This window comes from Belonocnema kinseyi, chromosome 8 (genome assembly GCF_010883055.1).
Source record: "Belonocnema kinseyi isolate 2016_QV_RU_SX_M_011 chromosome 8, B_treatae_v1, whole genome shotgun sequence".
Classification (NCBI taxonomy): Eukaryota; Metazoa; Arthropoda; class Insecta; order Hymenoptera; family Cynipidae; genus Belonocnema; species Belonocnema kinseyi.
Genome location: NC_046664.1, coordinates 129,187,491 through 129,204,520, shown reverse-complemented (window position 1 = coordinate 129,204,520; position 17,030 = coordinate 129,187,491). Strand labels below are relative to the sequence as shown.

The 17,030-nt window shown below is 31.5% G+C and overlaps 1 protein-coding gene across 4 annotated transcripts in view; it reads right to left on the bottom strand.

The window, feature by feature from the left end:
* LOC117178228 (vesicle transport protein SFT2A) overlaps positions 1-17,030 on the bottom strand; it is an 80,233-nt gene that overhangs the window by 11,016 nt on the left and 52,187 nt on the right. The window contains exons 2-4 of one of the 4 annotated variants that reach the window (XM_033369545.1): positions 12,600-12,762; positions 12,045-12,240; positions 8,729-8,826 (exon numbers count right to left, since the gene is read on the bottom strand). The exons of 1 other annotated variant lie outside the window; for it this stretch is intronic. In XM_033369545.1, coding sequence (XP_033225436.1) covers positions 8,729-8,797 — 69 coding nt within the window. In that variant the 5' untranslated portion in view covers positions 8,798-8,826; positions 12,045-12,240; positions 12,600-12,762. The remainder of the gene's footprint in view (positions 1-8,728; positions 8,827-12,044; positions 12,241-12,599; positions 12,763-17,030) is intronic. 2 more of the 4 variants (XM_033369544.1, XM_033369543.1) reach the window with 2 other exon arrangements.

The window sequence follows — 17,030 nt, the reverse complement described above, 5'->3', positions numbered from 1 at the left end:
TTATCCAGCGCGTTATTCGGCAATCGCACGTAAAGACGAGTTTGGTTGCAGATATTCGATAGGATCTAGTTCTTACATTGATACATGGCGTTATAACTCCTGTTAGTGATAACAATTAATGACGTTTAATGATGTTATAATAAGGATATTCTAATAATGATGTTTAATGATTATTGATTATTATTGTTACCGTTACCAAAAACTGCAATGCTCCCGCTAATGCGTTACTGTTAAACACTGCAGAAGGTATTGTAAAGCATCAGATATGGCTTGCTTTTAGATTAGTTAGATGAACGTTTATTTTTCAGCCGGTTGGCATTAAAAAATTGACTGGCTTACACTTCCATTTTTTACAGAATTTTCTTACAACTATCTATTATAAGTTAACATTCATCCACACCTTATAACTAATCATCTTGCTTCTATAGCCTAGCCTTCCTCGTTGCGCCTCGCCTCGCACGCATGCCGCTGTTTTCTCGCTATGCCTCGCATTGCCAGCCTTGCTACTGCCCTTTTGTCCCCCCTTTCATGCAACAATACCTCCATGCTTATCCCACTTCTTTCCAACTCTTGGCATAATTCACACATAGTTGCCGTTAAACCTTGACACGCTTATTCTTTCCTCTCCTTCTGCCTTCTCTTTCTCCATGTCATTCTTTTGAACCCGCTTATATACTTTCCTTCCTTCCTCGTACATCCTTCTCCCTTCATCCATCTGCCATCCATTCGTTCTAAAATACCTTTCCCTTTCCACCTCCATCTTTGCACCACTACGTCTGTTCTCCTTCTTTCACCAACACTCCCTTACCAGCTTACTTCCCCCCTCTTCCAAAAATTTCTCCTCATATTTACACGCTTGACTACCTGTTATGATTCCTAAACTCGTTCTTTTTTCCCTCCTGACCATATAGTTCGGCGTATTCTTAGCCAACTCCAGTGTCCCTTTACATACCTCTTCTCTATCCTACTTACCTCCTCACTTACCTTCCACCCCATCCAGTGAAAACAACAGTAGATTCTGGTTGAAGGTAATCTGCTGGTCTATGATCCTTGCAATATCCAGCGAGGTCCACAGGCGTGTAATACTTGTCCTCCACAGAAACATGACAGGGCTATCCTTTCACACCAAGAATTTCTGTTGTGTGTTCGATATTTTGTCATATTTACGAGTATGCTTTTCTTTAAATTGTTCACTTCGGCATTGGAACATTTTATAAGCACTATGTATTACTCAAAATAATGTGTTAAGTGACTCTTTTCAACGTAGTATTACACATTGGAACAAAAGTGATTGATGCGAGGATCGGAAAAGGATATTCAAAAAGAGTGTCGGGTGGTCGCGGCCACCAAGAAAATCTTAAAATTTAGACACTTCATCTCAATTCAACAATTGAAAATGTATATTTGGGTTATTTATGCCTATTTATCAGTTCTTGACATAAATAAATGAAATCGAACAAGTTAAGCGGTCAAGATTTTAATTTCATAAAACGTAACTGTTACAACGTTAAAACAGGTGCCCCGGTGGTCTAGTGGTCTAGCCGAACGACCACTAAGCGCACGAGATTTAGTCTGAAATTAAAAATATGTTTCCGTGAGAGTAGATAAGGTGAATACGTCAAGAGTATTTTGAAAATATACATCGCGCGCTTCTTGAATCAGCTGACCGCTAAGCGCTTAAAATTGTAATCCAATAAAACGTAACCATACCGAAACCATACTCTGGCAAGATGAAAGTTTTCCATCCCCATTATTCTCTTAATAACCTTTATGCAAAGAAATTTTATAGGAATTCCGATTTTTTAACTGTGCATAACAATTTCGAGGTTACTATTTTTTATGGTTTCCCAGAACTATAAGGACCATCTTCTGACAAGCTTCTCGTTTTCTAACGCCCTCACTCTTTTATTCATTTACATTTGAAGAAAGAAAGTTTGGGACTACCCTTACTGATACACCACAGCAATCAGTATTTCAAGCGATTTTTAATGTTATTGCAGTCACGTTTTATTAAATTAAAATCTTGAGCGCTTATCGCTCGGGTTTCTTAAGAAACACGCGATATACATCTTTAAAATAACCGCGCTTTGTTTCGACCTGTCGTTGGTGCCTTATCTGTACTCACGGAAGCATATTTTGAATTTTATGCTGCATCTCGAACGCTTAGCGTTCGGTCAGTTAGACCAGCACTACGTATATCATTGTTACATTAATTTTATTCATTTTTCTCTCACCGGGGCTCCGTTGTTCACGTTATAGCAGTCACGTTTTATTCAATTAATATCTTAAGCGGTTAGGGGTCAGTTGATTTAAGAAGCACGCGATATATGTCTTCAAAATAGTCTTTCTTTATTTTGACCTGACGTTGGTATCTTATCTGTGCTCATGGAAGTATGTTTTCAATTATAGACTTCACCTTAAGCGCATAGCGTTTGTACGGTTAGACCAGCGCTCAACGTATACCATTGTAATATTATCCTCATTTGATGTTGCTCGCACAGGGGCACTGTTTTTAACGTTGTAGCAGTCGCGTTTTATTATATTTGAATCTTGAGCGCTTAGCTTTCGGCTGTTTTGAGACGCGCGAAATATATATCTTTAAAATAATCGCACTTTGTTTCTACCTAACGTTGGCGCCTTATCTGCGCTCATGGAAGCATATTTTGAATTTTAGACATATAAAGCGCTTAGCGTTCGGTCGGTTAGACCGGCGCACGATGTATATCATTGTAAGATTAACTTCAATATATATATTGATCCCGCCAGTGCACCGTTTTCAACGTTATAGTAGTGATGTTTCATGAATTTCAGATCTGGAGTGCTTAGCATACGGCATTTTTGGGATGCGCGCGACCTACATTATTATCAAACTCGCTCTGTCATTGACTTTCCCCTTCTGGCATAAATGGGGATTGATTTTTTTCACGAAATTGAGCGCTTAGCACCGCATAGCACGAAACTGTCCATTTTTCTTAATTTTTTTATCTTTCATTAGGCCCTTATAATTTGCATATTTACCAAGTTTCAGTTAAGTACACCGAAAGCGATTTTCTCATACGTTTAGTGCGGGATCCTTTACATTCGACCTTACTCTCAAACTCTTCCGCCTTTTCGGCATGCTTTTTGACCCATATACTTGCCATTTGCCTACATTTTTCCTTTATGCAATTTATATTGTTGCATATACGTATCATAGTAATGTCTGCAACGTATATACTATTTTTGATTAATATGTGTGCCAATGGACGATTTTTAATATTTTTGAAAATTTTTTAGTTGATTTTTAATGCTTTCTTGAAAATGATTCACATGCCTTATTATTATATATACATATGCAATGATTTACATTGAAAAAATTATGATTCATGAAATTTCATATTGTATGATATTGATTGTATGTTTCTTGCAATATTACAAGATGTGCTCACTTGCAATATTTTGAAAAAAAAACAATTCAAAATTCACAAAATTAAACCAAAGCTGCAAATAATTTACACAATTTTATTTAAAAATGTAACTCAATGAGATTTAACCTTATAAAGGGATAAATATGTAACGGAGTTTAAGACAAAACACCCCAGAGGATGAAAATAACATCATTGAAATTTAAAACCGTATTTTAAAAGGAGAATTGTTTTACAGGGTATAGTCAAGAAAATAATGACTAACCCAACTAGTATATAAATTGACAACGATAACTTTGATCTGAAAGGTGCTGCTGCACTTCCGATCCAAAATAACTATTTAAACGTTGTCGCGACGAGACCAATAATCAGAAAAATGGTCTAACTCACACTCCAAAACAAGGCTCTAATCCCAAAAGCGATTAATAGTGAGATAAATAACCAACTCTCACTCCATGACCTCACTCAAATTCCAAACAGACCCTTTGACCCCATCAACAATACATATTATAGGGATCATAAAAATTTACCAAACCTATGCCCATCGTTCTCTAGAAATGATATGAGCCGAGAAATAAACCCTGAAACATTTGAATGTGATTTCTTGCTAGAGAATAATACACGTTTTATTTTAGAAGCCAACGAAATTCTAGATAGCGCAGAATATAACGAATTTATGGACCAGCAAACAGAAAGATTTGATAGAGAAAGGGAAGAGAGAGCAAACAAATTCAAACTTAGAGAAGACCCGTCAGCGCATAGCTCTTTTCAAAGTAGAATGGAATTATTAGTATCAACTAACAGGAAAATTAAACACGAATCTCATAACAGACAATCCGTACAATTCGATTTAAGAAAAAATTCAAAAGAACTTCGTCAACTTTCTTACAGTAATATTAAAAACCGTATTTGGCTTAGAATTAAATTTAAATTACAATCAACAGACGAAAACGAACAATTAGACGAGAAATTACTCAAACCAAAAAAGATCACCCAGAAATAATAAAGATGACAGTGCCGTGCATTTTCTCGAGGAATGAAAAAAATTGAAGAGGGTATAAAATAGACGATCGCGATATTTTAGAAAACTTAGACGCGTTACTAAACTAGGATGCTAAAGATTAGTGTTTAATCGACGAAAGGTTTTCAGCGGAAATCAGACAGAAAATAAATTTTGTTAATCAAAAAAAGACTAAAGACGTTCACTCATACCTGACAGAAATTAGGAAATTATTTACAAAATTGTATCCCAGAAAAAGCCGCGAATAGAAATTACGTGGAGCTTATGCAAAAATTTTATTTCTTTATTTATTTATCTTTTCAAAATCAATATCAACAAAATTTCAGAAATGACTTCAAATCTAGAGTCCCACCTGGTTTGCACTCAATCTTTCAACCTTACTTTCAACCCAATTATCAATGTAGATTCCAAAATTGCAGACCAAATTATTCATACACCCCTGCACGAAATTGTTAGATACCATTGCTTCATCAGATGAAGTTAGGCTCAAATCAAGCTCAAAGTAACAAAATGATCGAATTCCCTACAGAAAAATGCATACAACCAGGGTTCATATGACCAAAAATAGTACAAAGTTATACCGACGCGCTAGAAGTTTTAAATTCGGATAAAGATCAGATAACAGAAACATATTTCCCCCTAATATCTAAATTCTAAGACAGTCTGTTTCGAATCTTAATGGAAACATATGCCACACATTCTTACGTAGGTAAGGAATATGACATTGAATTCAAGTCCAAATGTTCCAGCAGTCTTCTCTGCTACTTTGTACAGAAATGCTTTGTTGTCTACTTCTTCGCGTTTAATGGACATTTCAAGAAACAGCTGTGTTTTTACAAAGCGCAAAAGGTTTCCTTTTCGCCTGTCAGAACGGCGTTGAAAGTAAGATTCCGCCAATGCGATTACAGGGCATGGAGCCTGAATTCGCCAATCCACAATGTGACGGGTATGGCTGAACTCTACTGTTTCTAGATACTCTACATAAATTCCCGACAGACGTACTTCCGTGAATAAAATTGCATGTTCATGTTTGAAGGATGATTTTCGTGTCTGTCACCTCGACGTGAAAATCAATCCTCTCGTTCTGAAAGCCTAGTTGGCTCGGCTTTGCTTTGAAGTTAATATTTTATTTTAATGAGGAATAGCATAATTTTAGATTATTTCACTTATTTAACGATGCATTTAATACTTTCTGTTTTTAAATATTTAAAACGATTAAAAACGACCCAAAGGTAATAAATGATTAAGAAAAGTTGCAAGTACAAAAATGCTTTAATAACATCAATGACAAACAATAATGTTCTGCTATACGAAAATTTTCATATACCGCACAGTTTTCAATTTATTGAATTCTTTTATCTTATCTTTTTTTACAAAGATTTGAACATGGAATTGCTTTCCAAGAACAACAATTTAAAACATGCACAAAATAACTGAAATTTACCTATTTTACAAAGGGCTCAATACTTTTTTCTTGATAAATTTAATCCGCTTAAAAACTATCTAAAGCATATAAAAAAAAGACAAATATTTTCTGATTTTTGAAAACCTTTTTAAAACACACCGTTTTCGATTTAATTCTTTCATAATACTTTTTAACTCAGTTTTTAATTTAAAATAACAATTCCTAAACAATAATTTAAAATATGTAGAAAAAATTTATTGCTAGTTTAAATATTACCTATTTAAGAAAGTGCTCGATACTTTATTTTTATTTGAAATATAAAATACTGCGAAATCAGAAGAAACAAGAATTCTGCAAAGAAACGTTTAATGCAAGAACTTGCAGGTTAAAAGCGATCTCACGATGGTCGGCTCAAAAATATTCGTTTGCTTCCTCCTTGCATTGTCAATTATTTTATTTAACAAATTTTCAAAGGTCAATGTTTTAATTGCTCCTTTATCAAATGAAATGCATTCTTAATAAACTTTTTAAAAATGTTATGGAATTTTTTTTTCGTAAATACTTTTTCTTTTAAACGCATAACATTTTTTCAAATTATCAAGAAAATGTAATCCTTGTATTTTAAAGCATTAATTTTTAATTATGTAAGTATATGGGTGATTGCCAAAATGTTAACCACTTGTAGTCAAAGACATTTTCTATGATAAATGAATTCTTTGACTGAAGAACTTAATTTTATTAAGTTTTTTATGAATATACATACTAATAGTATCCGCATTATATTTTCTATAATTAATGACAAGTTGAAATAAAATTTTCTATGATCATTGAATTCACTAACTGAAAAACTTAATTTTGTTAATTTTCTTTTTATAAAACCTGAATCTATACTTAATTATTTAAAATATAAAACAAGATATTAACTATTTCAGATAGCAAGTGATAATATAAAATTGGAAATTATTTTAAAAATTCCTGCTTAATAAAGGAATTTGTTTTTCATTAAGGAAAAATAATTCTTTGAATTCGGCTAGATTAACTATTTTTTCTAAAGTTAAAAAATCTGTTGCCTAAAACTCATTTAGTTTAAATTAAAATAACACATGATGATTTAATATTTTCTAAACTATTTTTTTTACTTATAACTTTCATGAATTTTGCCATATTTGTAATTTTTAAACTGTTATTATCGAACACGAAAATTTTGTGTACACAAAATACAACTATATCTTACAACACTAATTTAAATTAAATAAGGTTCACATAACAAAATTTTTAACTTTTTAAAAATCAATTTTTATCTAGCCGAATCCAAAAAAGTAATATTTCCTTATTGAATAAAGAATTCCTGTATTTAGCAGGAATATTTATTGTTATTTTTAAGTTCGGATAATTTTTTGTGACCTTGAACATTACACAAAAATAATTTCAGGGTGTCCGTTTTAATCGAGGAAAAAAATTCCCAGTCATTTTCCGATTCACAAAATGTTTCACGGTTAAAAAGATTCGAAATAGTTTAATTTTTAGTAGATTAATACATACAAATAATAAGCGAAAAAAATATAGACACAGTAAATTTGTAACCTTTTAATAATTTAAGGAATGAAATGACTTTTGAGTCTTGCATAATTATTTCAAAATTAAAAACACTTTTTTCAAATCTGTTTAAAAAGGTTAATTTCTTACCACCATAAACTTGTAATTTTTTATAGTTTTATGATTATTTCTTCGCTGAATACATTCATTTTCTCGCTTCAAGAACATGAACATTATCTCGATTAAAATAGTAGTCAAAATAAGTATATGAATTCACTTGGATCAAGAAATATTTCATTAGAGTTTTAGTTACTTATCATGAGAATATAATATTCTTAATTCAATATTTTATTAAACTTGACACAAATAAGTATAATGGGACAAATTAACTCAATAGCTTTTTTCTTAGAGTAAATATATTCTTGATTCAAATAGTTGTCCTGATTCTATTGTGAATACAAATCTTTGTTTGATGATTTTTGTTTATTTCAAATTGAAACATTAAGCGTTTCATATTGAATTCAATATCGTATATTAAACATTTATTTTATTTAGAAGAACCTATTTCCATATTCTTCTCCTATATGTTTTCGTTATAAATGGTCCTATTCGTTTATTTAAAGCGTTTAATAAATGAAACCAAAGAAAATTTTGTAATTAAAAACTGGAAGGGGGTGCTGGTGTTACTGAAAAAGAGTTTCACTTTTAACCGGAAAAGATAAGATATTTGGTGAAAATGATTGTCCTTTTGATCAGTTTTCGCGGAGATACGAAGCCATCGGTGGTTCGTAACCGCGATGCCAAAAACATGCTAAGGCATTTGCGAGATGAATGCAGGGAGCTGCCATTCTTGGATCGCTTTGCGTTCTCTAGAGACATGAAGGTTCCGCCGATTTGTCGACTGTGCCATGTGATCACCCATTTTACAGTTGTGTGACGAGGCCAGAGAGAAAGAAGGGGAGGGGGCGAAAAAGAGAGAGAGCGGGTAATAATAAATTATTAGTAAAACAATGCCAATCATAAGCAAAAACGACTAAAGTTTAGTCAAGAAATTTCTCACTCTAAACTTACTACATGAATTAGGAAAATGTTTACTTGAAATTAATACCTTGCATTTTTTCATATTGACTCAGATTTAGAATTTTTAACTGTATAACCTTTACGCTTGAAAATTTAAAATTAATACGTTTCAGATCCATAATTTTGTAAAATCAGTTCTTAATTAGAAAAACGTTTAGAAATGGAATGCTTACCACAAAGTCTTCATCGCACTTGCAGCATAAAATTAATTTTACTTATTAAATTGTGAAAGAGGTCCAAAAGAATAAATATAGCTAATTCCAGTATTGAAAATCACTTTACCTGTGGGATTATGCCGCTTTCTTCGTCACAATTTTCGTTTCCATTTAAAACTCTCCTGAGCTTATCCATTTTTACTCTTAATCTTTACTCCAAAAGTTCTGAAAAATGATATTTTTCTGAAGTGTAATAATTTCCATCGAGAATAATAAGTATAGTGGTCATTGATCATCACATAGTGTGAAGACAACAGATTCATATCACGATCTTATATCGACGTGCAAATACTATTACATTATGACTGCTAGAACCACATGAAGCACGCGATTATACGTAGCAGTCCTCAAAAAAGAGACCTGACGCGCCATACCGTCATTTTACAAGAGGAGCGATTGAAGATGCGATTCAACACAGGAACTATATAAGAGGGTGACACTTTGCATTTCAATAACAATTCGAATTTCTCAAATATAGGAATAATATATTTTTATTATGAGACAACAAATAAAAAACTATCGATTGGTGTAAAAATCGAAGAACGGGACATAGAAAGGAAAATTTACCGAAAATTTTAAGAAATCTGATATTTATGCGTGAATCCTAGACTATTTTAGATTTAGCTTATTTATGAAAAAGAACACTAAGATACGGAAAACGGAAAAAATATGTTATAAATGTCGAAAAAACGAATAGATCCTGCTTTTCTGTCGAATGCTATTTTCGAGGCGCACTGATGTTTTCGTCCGATTTTCGAAGTTAATAACATATTTTCACCAACCGTCAAATATTGAGAAAATATAAAATAGCGTTCCGTATGTTGAAGACCACTTATAGTAGATAATTAAACTAAAGTAGATAATCATTAATTAAACGCACAAATAGACTTGAAGCATTTATTTCTAATTTGAATTTATCAACACATAGTGTCCTAACCATTAATTAAATTAAATTAACCCTAGACGGATCCTATTCTAATTCTAATTTATTTTCTAATTAACTAATTTTGAAATTTTAAACGGCATTTTGAAGGGAAAAAAATTGCACTTTCAGCTGATGTATAGGTTATCATTAGATTCCTTCCAAAAAGTGTATTTATTTGAACATTCGAAGTTAGAAAATTTAAAAAAATGAGAAATATCAGAAGTGCGGGCAGAATGCTTAGTGTTATAAATAATTTGAATGTATAATAGGCCAATCTCTTTATTTTCTGGTGAACAATGCGATGGTTTCATTAAAAAAATTAAGAACAAATTTTTTTCAATGATAAAGCGGTTCGTAAGTTTGAAATATACGAAAAATTCGTCGGAATTAAAAAAACAAACCTTTTCTACAAAATTATTTGTATTTTTAAACTAATTCTTGAAATAAAATTGAATTAAACAAAATTAAATTAAATTGAATATTGCATTTAATAAGTTCAATCTACTTCGGTGCGAAAGTTGCACAAAACCGCCCTATGTTCGCCACACACAGGTCGGTTGCAACATCTCTCTTTCCTGCGACACTGCAGTTACAGAATCGGCACTTTCCATTGATATGTATCAAATTTTTAGTAATTTTTACATATAACTTTCACTTAAATTACAAAAAATCAATTCGAAACATGAAAATACCATGATATACTGTAAATATACGTCAAACGCGTTCATTTACATGAAAATATAATATAATATAAAAAATATATATATATATATATCTTTTAGCTAAAAATTACAACAGTTCGTCGTAGAGTCAAGAATTGATAATTAAAAAATAGATTATTTTAAACCTCCATATCAATAAGATAATTGGAAAAACAAGAAGAGGTTCGTCCCTAAAAGGCGGAGAGAATCTACAAAATAACTACACGATAATGGGCGGGGCACCGGGGTGCACCATTCCTAATCCGCTTGAACACCTTGATCTATACAAAGAAACTGTTATACCTAAAGTCGTACCAGTATCCTATTATTTCCCGGAGGGAAATAAAAGTAATCGATATTTAGACCCTAAAATTCCAAATTAAATTCTAGACAAATTTATGTATTAATTATTATTAAACAATAATAATAAGTTATATTAATCTATCAGATATTAAAAAATAAAATTGTAAAAAATAAAATACTTTTAAAAATTGTTTAAGAAATTAAATTTCAGAAGAGAAGAAAGAGATTTACAAATATAATTTAAACAAATAATAGAATTTAAAAGTGATAAAATTTCTGGAAAAATAATTAAAAAAGAAAATTGTTGAAAAATAAGATTTACGAAAAAATAAAATGATATAAGAAATAAAATAATTAAAAAAATTAAATTTATTAAATACTGGAATTGGTTAAAAAATTTAATTACAAAATTTGAACAGAATAATTGTTGAAGTAAACGCAATAAATATTTTGACCTTGAAATTGAAAATTAAATTTTAAACAAAATTATGGAAATTTTATTTAGCATATTTTATCATCGAGTATTAGTATTCTCTTAATTATTATTTAAACACTGATAATATTAAATAATATTAATCTATCAGATATTAAACAAATAAAAGCGTAAGAAATAGAATATTGAAAAAATTAAAGATTGTTTAAAAAGTGGAATTAGTTAAAAACGAAATTTAAAAAATCAAGTGTTTTAAAAATTACAAAGTTTAAAAAAAATGTTTAAAGAAAGAAAATGTTTGAAATAAATAAGTAGATAGATTAACTGTTTAAATAATTTAATTTATTATACACATAGTAAAAATTATTTTTACATTTTCAAATCAATGAATAATATTTTTCCTAGCTTTAGTGACAAAGAAAGGGAACAGATTCATTGTAAGTTTTAGTCACGAAATACGTACTTTTGAAAAGGCTCGTTTAATGGCGCTCTGTGACATTGGGGAAATTTCTTACGATACTTTTGAACTACTTGCATTAGGGCTTGTTTTCCTTGTTCGTCTTTTGTGAGAAACAAATTGTACTCATTGAGCAGAGCAACACCACGTTTTGCTCTATCGTTTACCACTGGCAAATTTCGTACGAGACACAATCCGCGATTGTAATCGTCTCTCGAAGTCCATGTTTGTGGATCGGAATTCAAGAAATCAACACTGATATCTAATTTTTCAAAAAACAACATGGTGTTTTTTGTGAAAAAGCAATCGAATGTTAATGACTTAATGTTTTTTGTTATTGTAAATCGCTGCAAGTTTTTTTCGTTTTACAGATTTCTTATCACCAAAGATGTCGTTCAAATTTCTTCAAACATACTTTCGAAATCTTTGAGCTTACAGCTTCATAATTATTAATGCTTTTCAGAAATTCAAGGACATTATTTGAAGCATTTGGGGCTTGTGCGATGTAAACAAAGATTTCGTGTAAATAAATACTATGAACATTCTGATTTCTAGAATTCCTACCATTTCTTTGACACTCATATGAAACTGAGATCTGAAAAGAACAATTTTTAAAGCATAAATTGCCTTGACCATCCATCCAGCATGATGAAAAGCTGTTGAAATTCTGAATTTAAAGCCTCCAATTGATTGTCCTCCGAGAAAAATTACAACCAACTCTAGAAATTGGCGATAATCACACCGCGGAGCAGCTTTTTTTCTGTAAGATGCAAAAATAGTAATTAGGCTAAAAAAAATTGTTAAATATCCTTATAGTTTGCAGACTTGTATAAATAAAAAATATGGTTTTAAAGTATTTAAAAGTTTTGCCCCCAGCCTGAATCTCTTTAAAGCAAAGCGAAGATTTTCTTTTTCATCTCCTAGTATTTGGAATACTAATGGATCATCCATACCGCTTTGAAAATTTTTTTGATCGATATTTTCCCATTCCAATTTAAAACGTTTAAATATCAAAACGTCTGGTCCACTATTAGGTCCCAAGTACTCTTCGAAACTTGCATTCAATATAATCTCGTACACGTGATAACGACAAGCTAAATGTAACAAATTTCTCCTTACTTTATTTTCTATAAGAACGCAGGCCCCATTTCGTTATCCTGTGTTTGATGATGTAATGTCAAAACGTAAACCGCAAACGCCATCTTGATATTCTATTCTTTTAGCAGCTCAACAACTGCACTGGCTTGTGCCTCACTTGTTCCATTTGCCAATTTTGGAATTCCTAAAAGTTCATCGACACCATCTCCGGTTACAAGTATAGCAAGAGGGTAACATTTTCATTTGTATTTTGTTTATTAGGCCGAAGCTTGCCGTCCGTTCTTCTACTTCATTATCTGACCACGCGTGATTTGACAAATTTGAAAGGAGACCACTAATTTGTGAACTTACTGTAATTTATATATATATATATATATAATAACCCGTTTGTTTAACGTAAACTAGCAGCGGGTATCACCTGCACACCTGTATAGTGAGCTCTTGTTAAAGTGCCTTAATCACAAACAGTTGCATTGAACCGGAAATGAGTTTTCTACCAAAATTTTGAATTTTCTAGACAAAGGATCCAATTTTAAGGAAGCAGCTTAATTTTCAACCCGAAAATATGAATTTTTCAAATAAAAGTTAATTTTAAACCAACTTATAGAATTTTCTACCAAAGTATTTAATTTACAGGCGAAAAAGACAAACTTTTTGAAAAAAAAGTTTAATTTTAATCTCGAACATATATTTCAACAAAAAAGTTTGTTTTCAACCAAAGAAATGAATTTAAAATTATATGGTTACACTTTTAACTGAGTAGAAGAAACTTAACCCAAATTATTGAATTTTTAAGCCAAAACTAGACAGTTAAAATTTCGACCTCTAAATAAGAATTCTCAACCAAAATTTTTATTTTTTAACCAAATACTTGATTTTTCTACCAGGGTTTTGAACTTTCTGGACAAATATACGAATTTTAAGGAACCGCCGTAATTTTAAACCCGAAAATATGAATTTTCAACATAAAAGTTCATTTTAAACCAAAGTTCATAAAAAGATGAATTGTTAGAAGATAGCTAAATTTTTAATCCATAAAGATTAATTTTCTATAAAAAAGATGAATTTTCAACAAATGAAGTAAATCCTTAAAAAAATAGTAGAATTTTTAACCAAAGGAGATGAATTATGAACCAAACATCAATCATTTCTTCAAGAGCAGGCTGATGCCATATATCAAACAAATCATCAAGCTCTCCTTGGAACTCCAACTCTTTATCTATCTGTATTCCTATACGTCTATGTTTAGACTTTTTAATTTCTTTCCAGTTTTTAAGTAAAGCCTCAAGTTTATTAACTGAATGGTACTCGGTTTTTTTTTGGAATGGTTGTTCGATCTCAAAACATCATGCACTTTTTAGTAACACATATAGCACTTTCACGATCAGATTTTGTAAGGTGGGTTCCTACTTTGTTGGGCCGAAATCCGGCTGTCTTTTGGGAATATTTTTTGACGAAATTATAAAAGATAGAACCATGAAATTCTCCACAATTGTTTGTCCGTCTTTATTGTAGTGCTACAAAATTTGTTGGGTCATTACATAAAAAGTGGGAAGGGGGGCACTGATCAATGGCGGGTGATCGGCGGCGACTTTTCCCACTGGTGGAAGATCTGTCCGCCGTAGAAAAAATCTGAAACGAAAAATCAAAATATTTTCTTAATATATACATTATAGGGCACAAAGTAGACTAGAATGAAGAAAAAAAATGAGGATGTTATGAGATTTCGAAAAAAATTGATTTTTTCACGTTTTTTTTTGCCACTAATTATTTTTTTAAACAAACAATTTTTAATATTTTTTGATGATTGGTCTACTTTGTGCGTAAAGCTTCTGAGAACATGTCAAAAAAATTTCATAGCGATTGCTCAATTTTTGCGCCTTGTGGGACTTCCACTAACACGGAAAACATGGTTTTGAGAAAAACGCGTTCAAAGTTTTTCATAAAAAACGCAAAAAACTTATGCTGAACTTTTGCGCTATAATTACACTTATTTATCATTTAAACTATTACAAAATGACTTTTTTCCAAGATGCATATGATTTTCATAGTTGAAGCAGTCAGAAAACACGAATTTAACATCAGATTTACAACAATCATTTGTTTAAAAAAAGTTCAGAAAATATGAACAATTTTTATAAACAATTTTTTAAAACAAATTACCAGTTTTTTAATGATGCATATGCTTTCCATAGCTTTCGATATCACTGATTTCAAATCTGGTACTATTTTGCAGTAAAAAATTATTTAAACAATTTATATACTAAAAACTATTGCAAAATTACTTTTTTCCAAGATTCAAATGATTTTCATAGTTCAAGGGGTCAGAAATCACGAATTTGACATCAGATTTACAACAATCATTTGTTTAAATAAAGTTCAGAAAATGAGAGTACTTACGCCTAGTCAGCTATGCCAGGTTCATACAAGCCACCTTCCTCATTCACGTGAAAAACAAGCCTAAAAGCGGAACCGGTTTCGCCGCCGCAGAGCACCTGGCCGCTGCAGCCCAGCGCGTTTGACACCGCTCCATTCAACGGCCCATAACTTTCGAAATTTTTGATATTTTGACTGGAAATTTTCTAGGTATATTTTTGAAACATATATCCGAAAATGGAAAAAGAAAAAATACGATTTTTTTGACCCAACAAAGTAGGAACCCCCCTTAAAGGTTTTATGCTGATAAAAAAACATTTGGAGCATTTCTTTGATTGAGGGCAGTTTACGTCCACACAATTCTGCTAATGGTATCCTATCAACCATACATAATCGCGCATATTGGCCATGGTAATTTTAAGATTATTATAACTTTGTAAAACAATTCTAAATTCAATCAATCCACAATTTTGACTGTTCGTTAATTCTAAGTGCATGTTCTGCAATACTGCAATACTGCATCCTCAGTAGATTTAAAATTTGCTTATTGAAAATGCAAGCAGGTAAGATGGGTAATTTGAACATTGGATAGTTCCTAGGAAAATAATGTGACGGGGTATGACACTGTTGTACAATACTGAGATTCTAAACTTACGAGGAATAAAATAATTTTCAATAATGATAATACTTTATGTATGTAAATGTCACTATTTGTAATGAATTCAACAATAGTTAAATTGAATTAACTTATTATTAATGGTTTAACTAAATTCGATCCTTCATTTCTCTGTAACTCATTAACATTTTTCAAAGTTTTCAGTAATAATTCCTAGTTTAAAATCTAGTGTTTTCTACCAAACTTTTCATGATATACTATAAAATTCATGATTAAATTTAGGTAAACAATTAATAATCAGTTGATTAAATTAAATTTGCATAAATTTAACGCATTATAAAAAGTGAAATATAAAAAATTATAAACTAATATCACTGTTACAGTTTATTTCACTATTCTTATAAATATATTACTTATTTCTTCAGAATTTTAAATATTGAAAAAATTCGGAATGAAATCTAAATTCTCAAGAAATCCAAATGGGTTACCGTAGAACAGGTGAAACATATACATATGTATTTCCTTTGTGCAAGAATTAAACACTCATGACAATGCTTGTAACTCTTTTTTTATTTACTCCTTATATCTTATCTTTTCATACGAAATCTATCGACCATTGCATAATCAATTTAAATGTGGCAGCTTCTTGCCACTAGAAATGCAGCGCAGCACTGTACGGACGTTCGAGACCACCACTCAACAGAGTCGCAAGCGAGCGCAGGATCCCGAGCCTGAGAAGAGAGAATGAAATCTCTCATTATCGAAATTCTCTCACCGGAGTGTAAATAACCTCAAATTACAAATATCAGTGATAATTATGTATCATTTATGATGCTACGCATATTCGTAAGGTCTTATTCAGAAAAATGTTACCATAAACAGGAGCACACTTCCGAAAATTTACGAGTCTGCGAACTCGCTTAGCTTGCGATACTATCCAAGGTGAGCTCGGCAGCGTCGCCTATTGGACAATTATTTCGACTGTAGAAATTTCACCCCTATGTATTTCGGTAGAAACTTTGACCTGTCACTCTTGCCCTGTCGTCATTGCACTCAACGTGTTCTCTTCCGACGAAGATATTGGGATTATATTTACGAAATGGCTCAAGATTGTGAGGCCTAACAGGAATTTCGAACGAGAATCCGAAAGGACCTCCAAAGATAGATCTTAGGTTCGAGTTTTGTTTACTGGCATACTCGATGTTCATGGGTTAACGATATTTTAATGGTAAGATTGTGAGATTTCGACCTTGTTTAAAGAAAAGTTTCGACTCCTGCGCGCAAAGCACTAGTTTGTGTTCCTATAAATATGAATCTTTTGATTGTGATAATCCGATATGGTGGCCTAGTGAATTATTATTTTACTAAAACCCACCCCTTTTTGACTTTGGAATTTTGACGATACGGAAATTTAGTGTTATATATAGAATCAGTGATTTTCTTGTAAATTACAATAAATA